We start from the raw sequence: 22,776 nt of genomic DNA, 5'->3' as shown, positions 1-22,776 counted from the left end.
GACTGAAAGCTAGTTTAACGTACATGCGGACAATTAATCGGCCAAGTGCGTTTGTAGTCTATCAACTTGCGCGAATGAGTGCAGCGCACGTGCGCACGCCGCTCTTCCTCCGTCATGAATGTTTCACCGCAATCGCGACAGCCTTTCCTGGGAAATGTTGGATGATAATTTACATTTTTTAATAATCTACACTAATATTATAAAGAGGAAAACTTTGTTTGTTTGTTTGTTTGATTGTAATGAATAGGCTCATAAACTACTGGATGGATGGATTTAGAACGCGGGCGAAGCCGCAGGCGGAAAGCTAGTTAGATATATAAATAAGGTGTCGCTGAAAATCAGCTCTGCAGTGAAAGTTTATGCTTTCACTGTAAAATGCTGAGCGGCATTCCTTTTAGCTAGAAGTTTTAGTAATTAGTTGTAAGTATATAGATTGTTAATTTTAATGTACCTGGCCTGCTTGCTAATAAAGATTTTATTATTTTTTATTTATTAAATTTGCAAATTGGTGTGCTTAAAAATGTATTCGTATTTTTTTTCCAGTGAGTGTAAGACTAATGATGTCGGTATTTTCTATATTATTTGATATTTTGTAAATATACCTAATAAAAAAGGGCGTGTGTGCCGAGCACACGTGTCAGAAGTGAAACTTCTTTAGCAAGATTCAAACAAATCGTCGACTTACTCCATGACGCGACGGTATTGCCGTGAAATTTTACGCTCAAAAAAGTTAAATTTTCACTTCAATAACGAAATTGACGAAATATTTTTAACGAAATATTTTTTTTGTGGATAAAATTTGTATCAGCGCCATATCGATTACACCGGATTAAAATGGTGAATAAATAAATATTATAGACATAAATGATTATAAATAATCTCACTTATTCTCAGATTCCTGCGTGTGCCGTTTCGCTGTGACCATATGTCGCTTGAACGCTTCCACGGAAAAGAATTTGACGTCACACGCCTCACAAAATGGCGCCTCTTTGTCATCCACGTTGTTGGCCGGCATCTGTAATTATATTTCGCCCCCGTTTTCAAAGCAAAACCCACATCCTTGTAATCGGTTCAGTAGTATTTGCGTGAAAGATTAACTAACATCCAACCATCCTTGCAAACTTTCATAGCATTTATAATATTAATAGAATTTTAATAAGTACTAATAACTAAAAAGTTGATCGAAAAATAATAATATATATATATACATATATATATTTCTTCTACGACCTGGCCCCGCCCAGTAACAGTGATATTGCGCTCTCGTTTGCGCACACTGTCCAATTGTATGGGAGTAAAGGAGAGCGCAATCACTGTTAAATTAGCTCTTAACAGCCCCTAAAACGATTATTCTCATGTAAATCACTACTCCGCCAAATTCTGAGGAGTATTGCACTTAAATCATGGATAAGATTTCAATATGACGTCCGTATGTTACAGCTGACTGTAACGTGTGTGTGTGTATATTTAAATAAATGCAGTAGGTACATTTTGGCATTATTAATTATTATTTTTCCTAAACTTATTATATTTTATCCAAATGGTCGAACGTTTGAGAGCATTAGTAGTTTAAATATATAATCTCACCTTCAATCCCTTGTGCATCAGGGTCCTGTGCATGTTGAGTCCAAGCTGCGAAACGAACGAGTAGCCGCAGAAGCCGCAAATGTAATCCGACGGGTGCTTGATGCGCACGTGCGATCGGTACGACGTCCCATTTCTGTATGCGGGTAATAAAAAGAAAGAAAATACATCATTCTAGCTTAAAACTAATACACTTTAAGAACCTTCCAAGCCAGAGGTCGTGGGTTCGATTCCCCCCCGGGACAAATATTTGTGTGATGAACATAGATGTTTGCTGTGTCTGGGTGGTAATTATCTATATAAGTTTTTATTTAAAATTATTAATGTTTTTTTATAAGCCATCTGGTTTCCATAACACAAGCGAAAGCTTAGTATGGGATCAGATCGTGCTGTGTGTGAAAATTGTCCTGAAATATTTATTTAATAAAAAATTAGGAATTGTACTGTACTAACAGTATTGGCCAATTAAGAAGAGCTGGAACGTAAACACATTTACACATTGCACATGTGTAGTGTCTATGAAGACGCGCGCGGCGTGACGTCATACGCATCATGAAAAGTCTGCCAGTCTCTCTCGCGCGCAGACTAGCTTATGAGAGTGAAGGGGACAATTATTGTTTTTATTTTGCAATTGTTTATAAATACAGGGTGATGTAATTTAAACAAAGACGTTAGGTATACTACTAACTATATTCGACGAGATAACTATAACTCGCGCGATGATTCTAGATCGCTCGAGGAAAGTAGTGGGGGCAATCGGCGCATGTGTACAATCGTGCACTGAAATTCTTAGCGTGTTATTAAGCATTTTTTATTTCGTATTTTTGAACTTAAGTAACTTAACATACTAATATTATAAAAGTGAAAGCGAGTTTGTTTGTCTGTTATATCTTCACGCCTAAATGGCAAAACCGATTTTGATGAATTTTGATACAGAGAAAGTTGGGACCCTGGAGACGGATATAGGCTAATAAAAGCGGGCGAAGCCGCGGGTAAAAGCTAGTTTATGATAAGTTGATAACACTAGTTTTTACTTGTAATTTATCTTGCAAGTAGATAAATTATTAAGAAAAATTAAAAAAACAAAAGTAAACAGTTATTATATTTAATGTTATGTAAAATCACACGAAAATTATTCATCCGACAGTGGTGATATTCCTTCCACTAATTCATCTTCCCTTCCATTAATTCTTCTTATTTTTTTTTATTGCTACGTATTAGTAACGCGATAACACAAGCTGTGCGCAACAGTACTCAAGAGGCACGAGACGCGTGAACACAGCGCGGGAATCGATGAGCGACTAACCTACCAATAACAATAGATATGCTATTGAGCAAAAATTGGGCATGGCGATGACGGGTGAGAATCTGCCTTCCGCCCAGGGGGACAAGTGCAGGGATACTTTCTTGAAATATTGTAAATATATTGTAGAAGTAGTCAATAAGCGAAACAATGACGTGTGATATTGTGTGATATTAGGGAAAGTTTTGAATTTTTGTGCCATTTATTGTATTTATTTTATTTTATTGTATCTATTTTACCCAGTCTTTTAACGTTTGTATAACATTTTATTTGATACTTTTAATTTTTGTATTTTAATTTATCGTAATGTAAATAATTTTAGTTTTAATTTATTACGTGGCTGTAAATTGTGTTTATGTAAATAAATAAAAAAAAATGTAAATAATGTCTCTGGAAAATATTCCAGAGGTGGCGCGAACACCCTGTGATGGCGGGTGCCTTTTAAAAAAAAAAAATAAACCTACCAATAACGAGTCGCACACCCACCCCCCTCACTCCGCACGTCTTCATAAAGACCTTAAAATTGAACACTGCGCATGCCATTTCCACTTTTGCCGAGCGATCATGAACCACCTCGCGACGTATACTTCGCGGCACGCGGATTAGAATTTTTTTTTTCGCCCAGTAACAGTGATATCGCGCTCTCGTTTGCGCACACTGTCCAATTGTATGGGAGTAAACGAGAGCGCAATCACTGTTAAATTGGGTCTTGTCAGCCCCTTAACGGGTAGATCTGAGAATTGGACAATAGCTACTACAGCTATTTTTATACCCTAAGCAGAGGCGGCTCGTGACAAAATTTTATGGGTGTTCACTTGAAATAAAACACTGAAAATACCTACATGGTGTAAAGCAGTACAATTTAATTAAAAAATTACTTATAAAGGAAAATCTATTAACCTTCGTAAAATATGTCTGTTTTCATCGACACGGTCATTGAACTCGCGTATTGACTTTCGGTACGCGGAATCTAAGGGCGGCCGTACACGGACCGCTCGAGCAGTTAACGGCTGAGCGACGTACACGGAGGGCTCGAGCGGTCGGCGTCAACTGCTCGAGCCGTCGGTTGTTGACCGCTCGAGCCGTCGCTACCAACCGCTCGAGCCGTTGATTTTTTTGACTAGTCAAGTCATTCATTTTCAGGGGTATAGGGAGCCGTCGACGGCTCTAGCGCAGTCAACGGCTCGAGCAGTCAGTGTATGCCTCACGACCGCTCGCGAGCCGTCAACGGCACAGTGGAATTTCGTCATGCAGTTGACGGCTTGAAGCGGTCGCGACGGCTCGAGCCGTCACGTGTACGGCGGTGAATGAATGCCTATAGTTCACCGCGCGGTCGCGGCTTCAAGCGGTCGGTCTCAACTGCTTGAAGCGGTCCGAGTTCGGCCGCCCTAATGCTTTACGAATGTCTTGTCGTTCGATAGACGCCAATTGCAGTTCATTCAACAAATGGTACCTACCGAGATTGTGAATGTTTTTTCATCTTGATTGAAAGATGAGCTAAGTCGTCAACGCCCGTTTCAGTCCAAGCACTCTCACCTCCGCCGGCTCGCCCGCTTCAAATAAAAGACACGGAAAACAAAATATTTTGTTGCTTTCATGTTCATCACAATCACACAACCACGGTGTTTTCACATATTGTTCGGATTTAAACACACGCGTATATGTTTTCGTTTCTGTCGTACATTTTTGCGTAAATCAAGTTCAGGCCGTGGCGGTCCCTTAGCTTTCAATTCAAGCCGAATTTGTAACGTTTTAACACACTTTTTAAATGAACGCCACATTATAATTGTCCATTTTAACACTCACAAGTAATACTGATAACTACAGGCTATTTCAACAGTCAACACGTATCTTATGATTTTAATTAGAAAATTCCCGAATATACATTCGCGCGCGTGCAAGTTGACTAGAGTGTTTGTTTATGTATGAGTGGCAACGTCGCGCGCAAGCCGCAATCGCTGTCTTGTTTACGGGCGCCCGGGCACGCGGTAAAAACGAACCGGCAACGTTTGCGGGAGCGGCGCTCCGAATTTTGCTATATTTTCATAGAAAATCTTCTGTTTCACGCGCAGGACTCTGACAAAACTATCTCTTTCACTCCTATTGGATTTCGTATTAGAAAATGTACCTACTAAATATTTTTTCATTGGAGCGCAATCGTGAGCGCTCCACTACGCGCGTTTTATAATACAGTATTATACCTACAGGTGTATGGAATGATGGAATGATGGATATATATTCATTGGTATTGCCAGTAGTTTTTTACGATTACGATTGATTTTAAATAGTAATAATTAATATTAATAATGAAATTAAGGAGTATGATTTTATTATAATTATTTATGGGAGTTCACTGCACCAGCGCTCCTTAGGGCGAGCCGCCTCTGACCCTAAGTGATAAGAGAAAGGCACGGTCTCAGTGGGTCGACACTTTAGAACATCGTTTTGGTTAGGCTTCCATTATCAAGCAATTTTAAACTTCATTCACTTGACATAGAGTTCAAATTATTTTGTACTTTTCCAAGACCTAAGGTCAAGTCTGGCCTGCCAACATTTAGAAAAATATAAATATTTCTAATGTTGGCCTCTCCGATGTAATCAAATATTATGAGATTTAATATTTTAGTTTTAATTATTTATTAAACACTTGACCGTAATTTGAAGCTTACTTATTGAGAAGGTACCTAGCTTTTTCCGCCTATTTTCCCTCTCTTTCTCGTTGTATATATGCTATCTCTCTCGCACACGGCACACCTCCCACCAGGTGGCGCGGCCGGCGCACGATAATGTGCAGGCGCTAGATCTTCTTCATTGGCGTCTAGCTTCCGCCGCGAGAAGGTTGTCTACAAGACTACAACCTTGGTGCTATTAAGTATTAAGTATTGCATATTGCAAGTGCTAAAAGTGTGAAAAAGTGTATCCCGTCGGATCGGTACAGTGAGTTATTTTTACATCTATTGTAATGACATTTTACTTAAAAATGAGCAAAAATCTTTTAAATCGACGGTATATCCGTTGGACTTTATTTAAAATGCTGAGGTCTTTTAGTGAATCCTTCAGCAATAGTTTATTTTTCAATATGCTTTAAATACTTAATAGCATGTTAGATATTTAAAATTAACGATACAACCGTTACATTTTACGTGAAATAGTAACTTTTCTTTTGAAATATTTTATAAGTAATGCAATATATACTAATGAATATTTGAATTTCTAATACTGTGAGTAAAGCAGATTTTAACGGATTTACCGTTCGGCTTTACTCGTATCGTTAATATTACTTTTGTGATTATTTGATATTGACTAAATATATCAAATACCCTCTCTTTTATATAGATATTTTTATTTTATTTCATTTTTAATGTGTTTTTATTACAAGGTTACAAGTGAATATTAATAGTATGTATGGATAAATCCAAGGCTAATCCTATGAGCCAACTCAAAGCTTAACAGGCATGCAATCCATTGCTACGACTTTATTACATTGTCGTTATCACTAGGAACGGTTCGGAGTATAGTTTATAACTAAAAATTATCGAACGAGATGAGTCAGCTCAAAGAACAAATTATATAGGTATTACCTATAACAGGAACAAATTGATGTTAGCGTAATTGCACGAATCACAACGTGTCCGAACATGTCGAGATATGTTATAAATCGTCCGGGAGTTAGCCGCTCATCTGAATAATGATGGAATACGCACAATGCACATGTTCAGTAGGTACCATGAACGTACCACACATTCAAAAGTATCCGTAGTCTATACGTGTCCTTTTATGAGTATTAATCTGATCCGTATATAAGCGAAAATAGACATAGGTATTACACACAGCAATTTTGGTTTGAAAATTACTTTTATTTATATTACGTTTCCTATGTTTCAAATGATGCAACTTTTTGGTTAAAACGAGTAAGTGCCAAAATTTTACATTTAAATTTTCTAGTTTGGAAAGAGACGTTATCGTATAGTTATCGAGATACCTTAATTAGAAATTAAATTTAGAGACATTTCAAAGGATTTACTATTCACATATTCTAACGTTTTAGAATAATATTATAAACTTGTACACCTTGACAAAAAGTAAAAAATTGCGGGTGAGCGGAGATTATTTTGTGCAATAAAACCGTCCTACGATGGTATGGCTGCGTTCGTAAGGAATGTTAACGGATATAAAGCAACTGAATGTGACATCGATTGTATGAACTAAATTAAATATGAATCGAAGTTCATTTTAAAATTTTGTGTAAATGATTTGAATTTTGACTTTATTAAATAGTTAAAGCCTTCTTTTTATATATACATAACAATTAATTACCATTGTCAAATCAATTCTTATTTCATCCTGGACAGCTGTTGCTAGCATTGGAAAATAAGTTAAAGTACCTTGTTACTATATTATTATTTTAAATGATTATTAACTTCTAATTTTATATTAGCACCTTAAATCTTGCTCGAAGCAGATTACATAAATGTGGCCGCTAGGTTTAACCGCTACTCCTCGCAGGTTAGGTTCGTTAGCCAGGTTAAACCCACCCTCGCAGGGTGACTATTAAGTATTTTTGGGAAGGCCCTACTTATTTCAAATTACAAACATCCCTCGCGCAGCTGTCGCTCGCAGGGAAATAGGTGCAAATATATCAGCCCTCGCGGGGCTTTGATTACAACCGCCCTCAAGGAGAAATGGTGGAAATATATATCAGCCCTCGCGGGGCTTTGATTACGACCGTCCCTCACGGGGAAATGGTGCAAATATATATCGGCCCTCGCGGGGCTTTGATTGCGGTTGGTGCAAATATACAAAGGATTGATCATTAAAATGATCATAGATATTTGCTTTCGTCAACGAGGACCCACGAAAATGTTAGAGATGACAGTAACGGATCTTCACTCTTCTAAGGTAGGTAGAAAAAGGTTTTGAAATCTAATTCACAGTGGGCCATCTATACAATATAAGTATAGTAATATAACCTAATAAATACAATAAAATAGGTAAGAGACGTTAAATAATGGACGCATGAAATGAATACTTTGTATCCTAAAAGGTTAGCTTACGCTTATTTAATCAGGAAACCACCATTGGTTTATCAATTATGGAAATTGCGACTTGAACAAATTGTATTTACCAATGCAGAGCCTCACAATGCAGAGAATCACAACAAAGGGAGGCGAGTCGGATCAAATATCATCTCGCAGATGATTTGTGGCGGTGGTTTCCAGGATTGTCACCAAGCCTTGTGTCAATGGTATATTTGTTATCGTAATTCCATGGCACTAGCCGACCAATTTTCACATAAAATCACCTGAAGAGATTTTTTAATCGCAAAGCGATTGAATGTAACAAATTACGATTGGTTATGTATTATAGTTGACCTCTCATAGGCCTACTTTAGTTGCCCGATCTTGTAGGCAATTTATTCGACTCGTTTATCAACCCGTTTGGCCTCATTATGGCACCCATGAGTTTTTCTTCAGGGCTCAAACAATAAATCGCTGAGGGATTAGGATAATCATTTGCTTAGACAAGTTTCTTGTCATCCCACCAGGATTATTATATTATATAATAAACTTATATGCAACTATTAACGTAAAACGTTTAAGGACTCAACGAGTGCTGTGAATTCTGACTATTGAGTTACTTAGGATAGAGGATAATTAATAACGGAAGGTCAATCCTTCCAAACAAAAGCCTCGTATTATTAGATATTACTTGGAACCCCTACCCTTCACGAGAAAGCTCTGCCAGATGACTTCACATTTCTTTGATTTGAAGGGGGGGGGGGGCAATAAATGCAATGCAATACAGACTATACGGCTTTTGAAACATTATAAATATACCAGATAAGCGAACTAAACCTTTCTGGTTTAGTTCTTGCTATATCGATATCCGTGCCTGCTTCTCGTGGTTGCGGTTGAATTAAGTTTATCAATGGTCATAAATGCAATTCTATACAGATGATATACTGCATTTTAAACATGACAAAGTCTAGTAAGCCAACTAAACTTTGCTAGTTTAGTTCTTACTATATCACTGTCCGTGGCTGCCTCTCGTGGTGGTTACAGATGACTAAAGTAACGTCCTGTCTTCGCATCCACAACCAACTGTCCTTTCATAATCTTAAAACAGATTCATTCGACATAGATCCCCACGAGTTCAGTTCTTCATTTTTGCACTCGAAAAACTGTGGACAACCCACGAGCAGTGCCTCCATTGGTAGCAGTTACAATCAAGGGGTAACTAAGGTAAGCTAGCCATATTAGGGATGTTGGAACAACCGACCATATTCAGGGCAACTTTCTTTGTCCAGTTTAACGTTTAGGCAGTCGTAGCATTCCTACGGAACAAAAATGGGATCAGATCTGCACCCTTAATGCAGTTAATCGAAAGGAGATACCTTCAGACGACGATAGTATTCAGAACGCACCATATTCCTGAACATAATAATGCATATTAATCTGTTGCCATTGTCCTGCAGCAGAATTCCTTAGCGATAATTTGTTCTCGTTAGAGCGAGCGAGGGTTGTAACGATAATATGAGAAATCCTAGTCAGTTCGAGGCCTGAACGACGTGTAAGAGTACTGCTATTTCAGTAGTAGTAGCACCGAGAAGGGCGAAGGTATTCTGGAAAGCAGAACTGAAGGCCCGGTCAGCAGCACCATTCACCTAATAGACAGTGTTTAGTGCTGCACCACTAGAATCTGACTCTGAAGGTATACAGAAATGTATACATTTTCCAAATATCAAATGTTATAGTCGGAAGAAAAATCCTATTTGCCTCCGTCTACCCAAAAGACATACGGAGTAGCTAGTAGAAGTTGGTTGAATTAGAATAAGTATAATTAAAAACCTTTGTTACTTACTGGATAAATTTGGCTCATTTCCTATCTGACGTTCATATAGCTGTTGATGGCCTAGAATCTAGATGTTATGCACAAACACTTTCATTATAACTAAGTCACGTTATGTAGTCCCGAGACTTTTGGTATATAAGTTCTGATGTAAACCATAACTATACCTTAAAATTAATTTGATTAAAACTTAACGTACTTAGCTGTAGTAATTGCAGGTTTGGGACACAGATAAGCTCTTATCATTTTAGTCTCTAACTTCTTGAGTTCATTATATGTTTCCAGTACAGAGTTTAAAACCTATCAGTTTTAAATAAATAATTCATGCATTGCACTGAAAGTACCAGCCATGTTTATATTATGATCGGTGGCGTTGGCTCTAAACATTAATAGACACCGCACGCTTTGGTTGGATGTTACATATTATCTGTATTATAATTTAAACCGCTTACCTGGTTTATTTTATTACCTTATCCAAGGGATGACCTTTTAATTTATTTGACCCTAAAAGTAAAGACCAAGGTCTCTACTTGTCCGCTAGTAGCAGGTTGGGTTAGAACTGTGTGAGTTGAGACAGCTGGTAAATCTATGTTATGAGGATTCAATGGTGCTTCTACAGAAGTCTAATTGAATAAATAAAGGTTTGAGGTTGAGGTATTCTTGCCTCGTCGGTGATGAGCTGTTGCTTAATTTTGTAAGTAACATCTAAATGCGTAATTAAAAGTCGTTACTTGCTCTTTCGCAGATTTACGCTAAAGATAGTGGAAATTGTAGTAACTTTAACTTTTCAAGCCCAAAAGGTTAACTAAGGTACGCTTGAACCAATCTCATAAGTTCTAATACTTTTAATCATTATGATTTACTTTTTGGTTCTTATTTGATTAACTTTTTATTGTTAATATAAATAATATAAAAATTTAAAAATTTGTGTGATTTATTGGTATACTATCTGCACACCTTACTCTTTCAAATAAAGAAATAAGTAATTACTTATGTACCTATTCAAATTCACATTGGCGTCCATATATTGTACACCAGGTGGGTAACAAACAGGTCTCAATAAGTAAGCTTCAAATTACGGTCAAGTGTTTAATAGCTGTGTTTTACCTGAAATAAAACACATATTAAATACTTACCTATATTTGAAGCTTACACTTAACGTCCACCTGTCGAGTATTTCGACTCAATGAAGAAGATCTAGCGCCTGCACATTATCGTGCGCCGGCCGCGCCACCTGGTGGGAGGTGTGCCGTGTGCGAGAGAGATAGCATATATACAACGAGAAAGAGAGGGAAAATAGGCGGAAAAAGCTAGGTACCTTCTCAATAAGTAAGCTTCAAATATAGGTAAGTATTTAATATGTGTTTTATTTCAGGTAAAACACAGCTATTATTACTTCTTCTTTTTTTTTAAACCTTATTTTTATACATTTAAATTTTAAGCTAGTACAATAATAAATTATTTCTTTCTTTCTTCTATTTCTTGTCAATGGTTAAGATTTAAGCATAGACAACGTCTTGATGTTGATTTGTTGTTTGAAATTTGAATTCAAAATGGCGTTTTATATTATTGTTTTGGTGGAAGTAAAACAAATCTGTTCTTCGTATATCGTAGATTTTGTTATTTAATTACTCAGTTAATGTACAGTACATTGAATTTTTTAATTCGTAATATTTCTGCCAAAAGTGAAAACAGAAGAAAAAGTGTTATACGTGTAAACAATATTAAAATCTTTGTGTGTAGATATTATTTGTGATTTGTGACTAAACATTTGCAATATGTACCTAATGACTGTTCTATTAGGAAGATAAAACATAACAATTTATGAGAAAACTTCTCTAATACATCATGTCCTGGCTGTAGAATCAATTGGAGAGGAGATATTATTGTGTCCAAAGAAAACAACGGCTTCATATTATACAATTCCAATATGGCGATCCGAACGGCAACGATATATTATTAGTATCGAAAATTAGAACGAGATTTTTAAATCCCGAAAAATATTTCAAGGAAAAGTATAAAAAGTGAATCTAGTTGTAATTCACATAATATTAAAGCCGAATTAAGTCCTACATGCCTGAACAAAGATATTCAGTAAAATTCAAATGAATTATCCATTTTTACTGTTAGTGAGTTTTAATATTATATTAAAAATGTTATACAATAAATATTATATAATAATAAACTTATTGATCTACATTGTTGGTGTTTTATTTTTAATTTCCTATAAATTTGAATAAGGATGAGAATAAATAGTGTTGTACCCAGCATCGAAAAATTTATCGATATCGATATGAATTTTTATTGATACTAGCACTCGTAAAGACATCACTAGCGACGTTAACTTTTGAATGTTGGCAGCAATGTGGGTCATGTTTGACGTGAACTTTTCATAGGTTGGTATATATGACTTGACCTAAGTAATAGATGCATATGTGTGCGTGAGCTCGAAATCGAAGTACTGAGTGCCGTCTCTTCCTATATTACTTGCTCTGTGCACGGTCTTATCGCTAAGCAATCTCTTCTAGGTAACTTGGTGGCGGATATGTGAATAGATAAAAATATATAGGTAGTTAAAAATTTACATTTTCGGCTAAAATATTCATTGACATACGATAAATAATTAATTAGTTAATTATTATTACGTCGCCAAAAAATGTAAGAGCTGTGTTTTATACAGATTCATTAGAATTAGCACCTTATTTCATTGCAGTAATGTTCAAAGTCTAATTTACCGCTCATTAGAAAACCCTGCCTGATATACGCGTAAGCTGAGTTTTCCTTCGGACATTTATTATTTCGATGAAACTTATATCGGCAGAGCTAACTTTTAAATAGTGTACTTTATACAAAATATAAATTATAATATCACAGTACCACATATAGCAAACGAAGTCAGGTGCATCTACTAGTAAAGTAACATCTATCTACAAAATATCAAAACGTACTCACGACAATATCTCTTCGCAGTATGGACACTTGTACTTAACGCCTTGGTGCCAGAAAAGGTGTTGTCTAGCTGGAGTCCTATAAACACATATACAAATGTCAAGTTTTTATAGTAGATATTAGAACTCCATTTAATTAAAATAATAGTAAAACACACAGAAAGTAGTTTTTAAGTATATATTAAAATCTTATCTTCATTTTAATAAAATAAGAGTCATTTATGATGAAATAAAGCTTAACATCTTATTTATATATACATTTTTAATATTTCCGAAAACGATTAAAAAAAATAATTTACATATTTAAACCAAATAAGATCAAGAGTGTTCTAATATTTTATTAATGCTAATCAATCTTCCACATAATATATTATATCAGATAATTTTTCATAGACTTTTATACATTTACACTATATCTCACCCGCAGCTTCGCCCGCTTTATCTAAAACTAAGCAAACATCATCACGTTACGACCAATAAAAACGGAGCATGCGGGTAAAACTGCAGGACACAGTATGTAAATCTATACTATAAAGCTGAAGTTTTTGTTTGTTTGTTTGAACGCGCTAATCTCAGGTACTACTATACTAGTTCGATTTGAAAAATTCTTTCGGTGTTAGATAGCCCATTTATCGAGGAAGGCTATAGGCTATAATAATATATTATCATCACGCTTAGACCAACTGAAGCGGAGCACCAATGAAGAATGTTTCAAAATCGGGGGTTTTTCTATGCGTGATCTCCGGGCGAATCCGCGGGCGGAAAGCTGGTTATAAATATAGATTATTCTACTCACACGTGTTTAGATACATATGGGCAGTATTTGCATATAAACTTCTTCGCATGAATAGCATGATGTTTTTTTAGAAGTCTTGTCGTTTTAAAACGCATCTTGCATATGTTACATTCCAAGCTACCTGATGACTGGAAAGATGATTCTCTATATTAATATAACACTTCGTTTTATTTTCTTTATTTAGTCATACGTTACAGACATAATTGTATAAGTGTATTCGTTTTTCAAATTCAAAAAATCCATACTAATATTATAAATGCGAAAGTAACTCTGTCTGTCTGTCTGTTACTCAATCACGCCTAAACTACTGAACCAATTTTCATGAAAGGTATGGAGATATTTTGATACCCGAGAAAGGACATAGGCTACTTTTTATCCCGGAAAAATGACGCAATACCGGAAATCCCACGGGAATGGGTACTATGCGGGTTTTTCATTCAAAACGCGAGCGAAGCCGCGGGCGGAAAGCTAGTAATCAATAATTCATGTTATCATTCTGTTTTCAGTGTTACAAGTTCCAATAATATTTTAGACTAATGTAAACCAACATCATAAAATTAGTACCTATAGTTTTTATGAGTAGATTAGAACAATATTTTAGATTTTAGAACAATATAATAAAGCAACAATATTTTTAACCTAATAAGAATTTTTGTTTGAAACACTTATAACCCAAGAGCCCACGACAGCCAGACCTTCGCCACTCAAGCGCTGGCCCAAGCCGAGGTTCGAGATCCCCGTGGGGGGGGGACGATATACTTTCAACTCGTATAAAATAACGAAGGTCTGGCCGTCGTGGGCTCTTCATCTATTATTTTTATTCCCTATAATGCTATAAATTGTTCTCTAATTTAAAAAATATATAAACATACCTTATCATGTCTCTGCATATGATGTTGCCATGCCTGTGTATCTATAAAGCCCTTAAAACAGAGCTCACATTTGAATGCAGAATTTTTATAATTGAGAGACTCCCGCCGTTTTCTGATTTCTTCCAATTGTTCCTCTTCCTGAAATTTATTTAAAAACTTTGTGAGTTTGACTTATCATATTAGTAGGAAGTAGGATACATCAAAAATTTCCTGATAAATTTTTAAAATTTACTCTATTATTCAATGCAGAAGTAGAAAATTTTTGATGACTCTTTTGAGTTACTAACTTTTATATTTAAGCTGTATTTTACTTCCTTTAAAGTTTAAACCATTGACTTTAAACTTTGTTTTGTGCTTTAAAAATAGATATCTATGTACCTACTAATCCCGTTCTAAATAACTAATACAAAATTGACCCAAATCATTTCGACAATATGTATTTAAAAATGTTCCAAAACATATTATTTATATGGACATTATCTCAATTACTTTATCGAGCCAGTTTAAAATAAATGATAAGTAATCAACAATATTTTAAATGTTACTTACCGTCAAATTGATCACCGTAATATGTGTTTCCAGTTTGATGTCGTCCAAGGCCCCTTGGGCCTGATTCATGACCGTTTTTAGTATGTCTTTGCGTGGACACACTACTTTTGGTTGCAATGCCTTTTTGGGTTTCCTTGTTTTTGAGGCTTTGGGCGGTTTCTGAAAGCAGTAAATTAGCTTTAACGCGAGTATATGCTTTTAGAAATTAGGCTTACTACTGAACCGATTACAATGAAATTTAGCACACATATAGAGGGTAACTTGGATTAACACATAGGATAGTTTTTATCCCGGAAATCCCACGGGAACGGGAACTATGCGGGTTATCCTTTGCAAACGCGGGCGAAGCCGCGGGCGGAAATCTAGTAATATATAATGAACAACACGCACAGGAAAGAAATTAGCGCAAAATATCTTTTTTTATTATTATTAATAACTCAAAAAATTGCTCCTAATTTGCTCTATCAATTACAAAGAAAAAAATATTTAATTTTGACAATGTTTACTAATAATGGGCAACACCTAGTATACACAGATGCAGGAACGTTTTATATGAGTTATATGGCATGAAGCAATATAACAAAGACATGTCATTTCTTAGTTATGTTAGAAATTATTCAAAAACTTTTAAAAAAGTTTGTTTCACTGCCAAGTGCTTGTATGTCAGAGATAAAATACGCAACTCTGATAACAAAGTTAAAACGGTTTGGTCAATTATTAATGGTGAAATGGGCAAAATCCAATCAAATAGTACCATAAAACTTGTTAATGCTGGTAGGGTCATTGACAAAAGTGCTGATGTTGCGCTTGCTTTTGAAGATTTTTTTAGTAGTGTCCCTGCTAGTATTACCGAAAAATTAAATTCGTCATCAGCGCTTGCGGAGTCCTACTTGAGGGACCATGTTGCTGAGTGTAATGTATTATTTGAATTGCGACATGTGACTGCAGAGGAAATTGTTAAAACTTTTAAAACATTAAACTTAAAAAAAAACTTGTGATCTCTGGGGAATGTCTGTAAATTTAGTAAATAATATTATAGAAAACATTGCCAACCACTTAGCGTTTATATTTAATCAATGTTGTGACTTTGGTATATTCCCTGATTTATTAAAGTTAAGTAAAGTAATTCCTTTATTTAAAAGTGGTGACCAAGAAGACTGTAATAACTATAGGCCAATTTCCATTTTACCAACTTTGAGCAAAGTCTTCGAGAAATTAATTTTAAACCAATTATGTAGTCATTTTGTATCAAATGGTTTTCTGCACGCCAAACAGTTTGGTTTCACAAAGGGGCGCTCTACTACTGATGCTGGAATAGCTCTTTTGTCACATATATATAAAGCATGGGAAAATTCAAAGAATGCTTTAGGGATATTCTGTGACCTTTCTAAGGCTTTTGACTGTGTAGAACATACCACTCTATTACGGAAACTAAATTTTTATGGTATTAAAGGTTTATCTCAGGACCTCATAGCTTCATATCTTCAGAACAGGGTACAAACCGTTGTTGTTAATGGAGAGAAATCTCGCGGTGCGCCGATTAACATAGGTGTTCCGCAGGGATCTATCTTAGGACCGTTTTTGTTCTTAGTATATATTAATGACCTACCTTATTATTTGCAGGATATGTGTGAAATAGTACTGTTTGCAGATGATACCTCATTAATATTTAATGTGGATAGACATGACTCAAACGTTGACGAAGTAAACTCTGCTCTTTTACGCATATCCAATTGGTTCACTGCTAATAATTTATTATTAAATGCAAAAAAAACAAATTGTGTAGAATTTATCCTTCCAAATGTAAAAAAGGTGAAAAGGGATATTATTTTAAACGGGGAGGTATTATACCCTGTGGATTCTACTGTTTTTCTTGGATTGACACTAGATGAGAAGTTACAATGGGGGGCCCATGTTGCCGCCACCGCTGCTAAGCTTAGTTCAGCTGCATATGCAGTTCGAAGAATAAGGCATCTCACCGATGTAGACACGGCTAGATTGGTTTATTTTAGCTACTTTCATAGCATTATGTCCTATGGAATTCTGCTATGGGGCAGGGCTGCAGATATTGAAACTATATTTATATTACAGAAAAGAGCCATACGCTCTATATATAATTTACGTGCTAGGGACTCACTAAGAGATCTCTTTAAGAATACTGGTATCCTCACTGTACCATCACAGTATATATTTAATAATATTTTATATGTACACAAAAACGCAGACTTACACACAAGAGTAGGAGATAGACACTGTTATGGCACAAGGAACAGAAATAAAATTGAAATGCCATTTTACCGGTTAGCTAAAGTTAAAAATTCATTTATGGGTCAAGGTATACTTTTTACAACAAAATTCCTCATAGTATTAAAGAGTTTAGTAGTGCTAAATTTAAGAATTATGTAAAAAACGTCTTAGTTCAGAGAGCCTATTACAGCATTAAGGAATATATGGAAGATAAAAACCCATGGAGGGTTGTCGCGTGAGAACCGCAGGACAGTTCTTTGGCATATTATGATGTACGGTTACTTACATATTTTGTAAAATTAAATTGTAATACTGAAATGATTTAAAAGAGCAACTATGGAGTTTCTTGCCGATTCTTCTCCATAGATACTGCTTTCCGAATCGGTGGTAAATGATAAAAATATGTATTGACGTTTCAAAAGTGCTTCTCGAAGAAGTCTAATTGAATAAATAAATGTTTGTGTTTGAGTTTGAGTTTGAGTTTAATAATAATTAATTGAAAAACTATGTTGTATGTAGTAAACTAATGTGCCACCAATATATTATAATGCACCTATAATTTGTTGCAAAGGAGAGTACTTCAAAGAAAGAAAGAAAGAAAAGAAAGATAATACATTTATTTGTACCGATGCACATTAATACATAAAAAATAAGTAAAATTAACTTATAACTAGTTACAACAGCACAAAATGGATAATATCCACTCAGTGGTTTGAGAATCTAAGGACATATAAGACACTTAGATTCTCCACTGATTTTCAGTGGACACCATATTGACATCCTGACAGTGGCAGTGTACATATTATGAAAAAAAATAAAATAAAAAATAAAAGCAATAATATAATATATAAGAATACAATATAGTAGATAGGAAACATACAATAATACATTCCAAAAGAAGATACAATACTAATACGCAATACATCACATAATTAATAAACAACAACTACAAATAGTATTTTCACCAGAGCCGTACCGAGTCACGTGTTTGGAGCCCCAACCTCAGAACCTTTTTGTAAGCAGAGCAAATGGGACTTCAGTTTGTTTTTGAAGCCCAATACATTGTTGCTATTGCGGATCGGTGGTGGCAAGTCATTCCAGCACTTAGAGGCACTAAATTTAAAGCTACCCCTAAATACTGCAGTTCTGTGGAGGACCTTAGAGAACCAATAACATTTAGCAGCCAATTCAATTTATTTATATAGAGACAGTGCAGCGGAAGTTCACATTCTGTTCAAACCAAATTCGGTACATCACAAGAAAATTGGTACCTAAGTTATATACCAACTTTCTTGTGTAATAACTTACCTCATCCACATTATCTTCTCTCTCTTTTATTTCTTCCTCGATGTTCACCTCCATTTCCTCCAAATTCACTTTCATTTTCTCACTCTTATGAATGGATAATGGTTCGTCATCACTCAGCCAATCATTATCAGCATTCGTTTGAAAGGAAAATTCACAATCGAGTTCTTCTAATGGCTCCTCTTTGATTGTATCTTCATTATCTTCTTCATTTATAATTTTAATTTCCACTACATTCTGTATACTTAAATTCGAATTTAGGTGGTAGGATTTTTTGTCCAACCGCCTTATGTCTTGTTCTAAAACCTGAAAGGATAATATAAGATTTCAGTTTAAATTAGGGTAAAACTGAACTGTACTTTGGAGTAAAACAATAAATATGAGTAACAAAAACAAGATGGAGTAACTTTCTATAGTAATTATCCGATTTTCAAAAATTTGTAACTCTACTAAAAGTTTCCTCAGAGTGAAATTTCTGATTTAGATTCCATAGGGCAATAGCTAACCACAAAAAAATTTACACCTCTCAACTCCACGCCCTATAATGTACAGTTTTAAGCCAACTGCATCAAAATCTGTTACATAGTTTTAAAGATATAAGCATACAAAGGGACAGCGACATTGTTTTATACTATAGTGATAGAACATTAATTCTGACCTTTCCATTGCTCTGTAAGATCCCCTGCAATATAGCCTGAACCCTCAGGCTCCTCTGTCTAAATGAATAGAACTTGTATAACATCGCTTTGCACACATAGCAAGCGAACATAGGGAGCTCCAAGGATGTTAGTGGCTGTAATTAAAAAAGTAAATACATACTTACTTATTTTTCATTGTTGTTTATTTATGTACATACACTTGCGAAAGATTTACGAATCATAATCTATAATATTTCTTAACGATAAGATAAAATAAATTAATAATTTTGTTTGCAACTTACATCTGTTCCCGTCAATATTCTATAATATCGTTCCAGTGAATTAGAGCGCAAATTATAAAGGGTTCCATCCATTTCTAAGCACATTACACAAGCTCGAACGTTTTCCATGTTGGAAGTATTAAATATAACTAATTATTTTATTTTTAATTACCTACTCTTCATATTCATTGGTTGGCGGCATAAACATTAAACACTGTAGACTTAGGTGGACTTAGGTAATAAGACCTTAGATCTGCATAGGTGCAAGTCGGTCTTACAAACTTTTAAATAAGAAACATCGCACCTGTTACAATCAAGGGTTAAATGTGCAACAATAAAAATAAGCAGTAATTTTTATTACCCTATCTACTTTATCAGAAATACATGTCGAATATATAAAAATAAAAGTAATGAGAACGTCTACTTTTGCAGAATACGCCAAATTGTTAATTGACCAAATGTCTGTGTCAAATCACAAATGTCAATGTCTGTCTCAGATGTCTGTGTTGACCGGTGTTGACCATTGGTGACTGTCATTTCCTCGGAGCAATTAACATTTCATTAATAATTTTAAACATGAATACAAGTCTATTGGAACGTATGATTTACTATCTATGGATGATATCATATTTACTCTATTTACTAGACTTATAAATTTGTAGGGTTCCGTACCCAAAGGGTTAAAACGGGACCATATTACTAAGCCTCCGCTGTCTGCCTCTCTCCAGGCTGTAAGCCGTAATCTCAGATTAGATAGTATTAGTTAATAGTTACTACTTACTACGTAATGCCGTGATAGCTAGAGAGCTGAAATTTTCACAAATGATGTACCTAGTTCCGTTGCCGCCATAACAGCAAATACTAAAATTTTTTTAAGGAGGTCCCCATACAATAAATTATAGATGATAGTACGGACCCTTCGCTTCGTGTGGGAGTCGGACTCGGCCTCGGTCCATGGCCGATTTTTGTAATGCCTCCTCCACACTACTCGCGAAGTTCCTCGGCGAAGTACTCGGCCGAAGTTGACTGAAGTCCGCAGTGCTACACTATACACTCGTTCAACTTCGCGAGGAACGCATACGTTCATATTCAGAACGAACTTCAGGTAACTTCGTGCCCTTTGACTCGGGCGCAAAAACCGACAACAAACGGAAGTCGGCCGAGGCGAGGTAAAGTTGGACGAAGTAAGCCGAAGTGCCTCTCTACATTATTCTATTCGTCTAACCTCGTTCAACTTCGCGAGTAGTGTGGAGGAGGCATAAGGGCCATAAGCAAAACGAATAATATAATATTTCATCTGTGGTCGTGTCTCCTCTATACGTAGTAATTTGGTAGTAAAAACTAATAATACTCAATGGTTAATAATTGTCTTTTGTTCGCTTTGCTGTGCAACATTTTCGTGTAGATTTCTGTTATGAAAAACTTTGCTTCAATATGTAATGCCTCCTCCACACTACTCGCGAAGTTGAACGAGGTTAGACGAATAGAATAATGTAGAGAGGCACTTCGGCTTACTTCGTCCAACTTTACCTCGCCTCGGCCGACTTCCGTTTGTTGTCGGTTTTTGCGCCCGAGTCAAAGGGCACGAAGTTACCTGAAGTTCGTTCTGAATATGAACGTATGCGTTCCTCGCGAAGTTGAACGAGTGTGTAGTGTAGCACCGCGGACTTCAGTCAACTTCGGCCGAGTACTTCGCCGAAGAACTTCGCGAGTAGTGTGGAGGAGGCATAAGATTAGTCGTCGCGACGTGACTTTGACTGATACTGTGGTTCTTTCTGTGATCAAAATATAATTGGGTTCTTTCTGTAATATTGGGAATCACAGTTCAAAGCTTGTTCAAAGCTATCAAAATGTTGGCTTACGCTAAGTCAGTTGAATTAATGTTTTATTTCAATTTATTAAGACTTGAAAAAAAAAATTCTTTTGTGAAATCGAGACTAAAAAATAAAAGTATGCACCCTAGTACCACAGTTGACAGATATATACTACGTACATACAGTTAGGAAACTAATGACTTATAGCTATAGGGCTGTTACCTTTTTGATATTTAACCGACTTCAAAAATAAAGGAGGAGGTTATCAATTCGGCCTGTATATTTCTGTTTGCTTTTTTTCACAGTTGATTTTGTGTTAATTTTGAGATTAAAACCCGTTAAAATACAAAAATGGTGTAGCCTAAATATGAATTTACAAGAAGAAACAATCCGAATTAATACAGCTTGTAAAAGTAAATACGTTTTTATCAGTGCTATAATATTTCGAAATCTTGTTTCGTTATGGACGCCGAAGGCTATTTTAATGTACCTAAATTATTTATAATGCTTGATATTTGTATTATACATATGTTCAATAATTATTTTAAACCAGAATTTACAATACTTGTATGTAGGGTATACCTACTAAATTATTTTTAAAACGATAAATTAAATTACTTAAATTAAAAAACACAAAATATGCAAAAATAAATTAAAATTATTATTATACGAGCATAGAACCTCTACCTTTTTGTTTTAGGAAGAAAAAGAAAATAGTTTGACAGGCTTAGTGCTTGACAAAGTGGAGACGCCACGTATCGATAAAAATACAATAATTATAATATCTATCTTTTTCTTCCCTAATATTTACGTAATTATGCACATAAATTTAAACAAGATTTTTTGAGGTTTCCATTTTTTAGATTTTTGTGCTCTTCTAGATTGCGTAAAAATAGATGCGATCTTTAAACAGAATGGACTCCTAATATTGACCATTTGTAGCTATCATTTTGATAGAAAATAAAAACCTAAAATTAAAACTCATGCTGCATATCTATAGAAATTAAAAAATAGTCTCTTTTTAACTTGTAGATACGGTATAATTACAAATATATTTATTGAAAGGGCTACAAACTGAAACAATCGATATTTTTTTAATTGAATTGACATCACTTTAAACTTTTTTCTATACTGAACGTATCTTTGTCATTCAAAATCTGTGGATGTGTCACCCGCTACTATCGATCCCCCTCAATACCCTCGTAAACACGCTTGATGGGGGGGAGCCATTTCGAACATTTTGTATGAAGTTTCCTTAGTCCTTACTGTATGTATCTGTATATTGTGCTAGTACGTACTAGCTTATCACAAGGGAGAGAAGTAATTATAACACTAAACCCTGTGACTAAACCACATTTTATTTCTTTTTTTTTTTTGTTTTTATTTTTCGGTGGTCTTACTGCGGTTGAGGCGCGCCATACTGGGGTACGGCGACGGCTGCTTGTTGCACCGTGCAGCTTGCAGCTGTTTGACTGCGCGAATGTTTATTTCTATTGTAGGGAGGGTGGGATAGAATAAAACTACCCTCATTTTTTATAAAATCGTTAGCTCTAGCTTATCAAATGGAGGAAAATGAACACAAACCACATA

General features: G+C 35.4%; 1 protein-coding gene across 2 annotated transcripts in view; it reads right to left on the bottom strand.

Moving 5' to 3' along the window:
- Nucleotides 1-19,871, bottom strand: part of LOC123698436 (zinc finger protein 184-like) — a 49,145-nt gene extending 29,274 nt beyond the window's left edge. The window contains exons 1-10 of one of the 2 annotated variants that reach the window (XM_045645053.1): nt 19,394-19,868; nt 19,112-19,246; nt 18,457-18,759; nt 14,902-15,060; nt 14,353-14,490; nt 13,481-13,608; nt 12,689-12,763; nt 1,588-1,720; nt 885-1,015; nt 24-147 (exon numbers count right to left, since the gene is read on the bottom strand). In XM_045645053.1, coding sequence (XP_045501009.1) covers nt 24-147; nt 885-1,015; nt 1,588-1,720; nt 12,689-12,763; nt 13,481-13,608; nt 14,353-14,490; nt 14,902-15,060; nt 18,457-18,759; nt 19,112-19,246; nt 19,394-19,501 — 1,434 coding nt within the window. In that variant the 5' untranslated portion in view covers nt 19,502-19,868. Of the gene's footprint in view, nt 1-23; nt 148-884; nt 1,016-1,587; nt 1,721-12,688; nt 12,764-13,480; nt 13,609-14,352; nt 14,491-14,901; nt 15,061-18,456; nt 18,760-19,111; nt 19,247-19,393 lie in introns of both variants that reach the window. The other variant, XM_045645054.1, reaches the window with a different exon arrangement.
- Between the last annotated feature and the right edge of the window lie 2,905 nt (nt 19,872-22,776).

The sequence above is a fragment of the Colias croceus genome, chromosome 16 (assembly GCF_905220415.1).
Source record: "Colias croceus chromosome 16, ilColCroc2.1".
In the NCBI taxonomy this organism is placed as follows: Eukaryota; Metazoa; Arthropoda; class Insecta; order Lepidoptera; family Pieridae; genus Colias; species Colias croceus.
The sequence above is the reverse complement of the archived record's forward strand: the minus strand, read 5'-3'. Positions and strand labels throughout refer to the sequence as shown.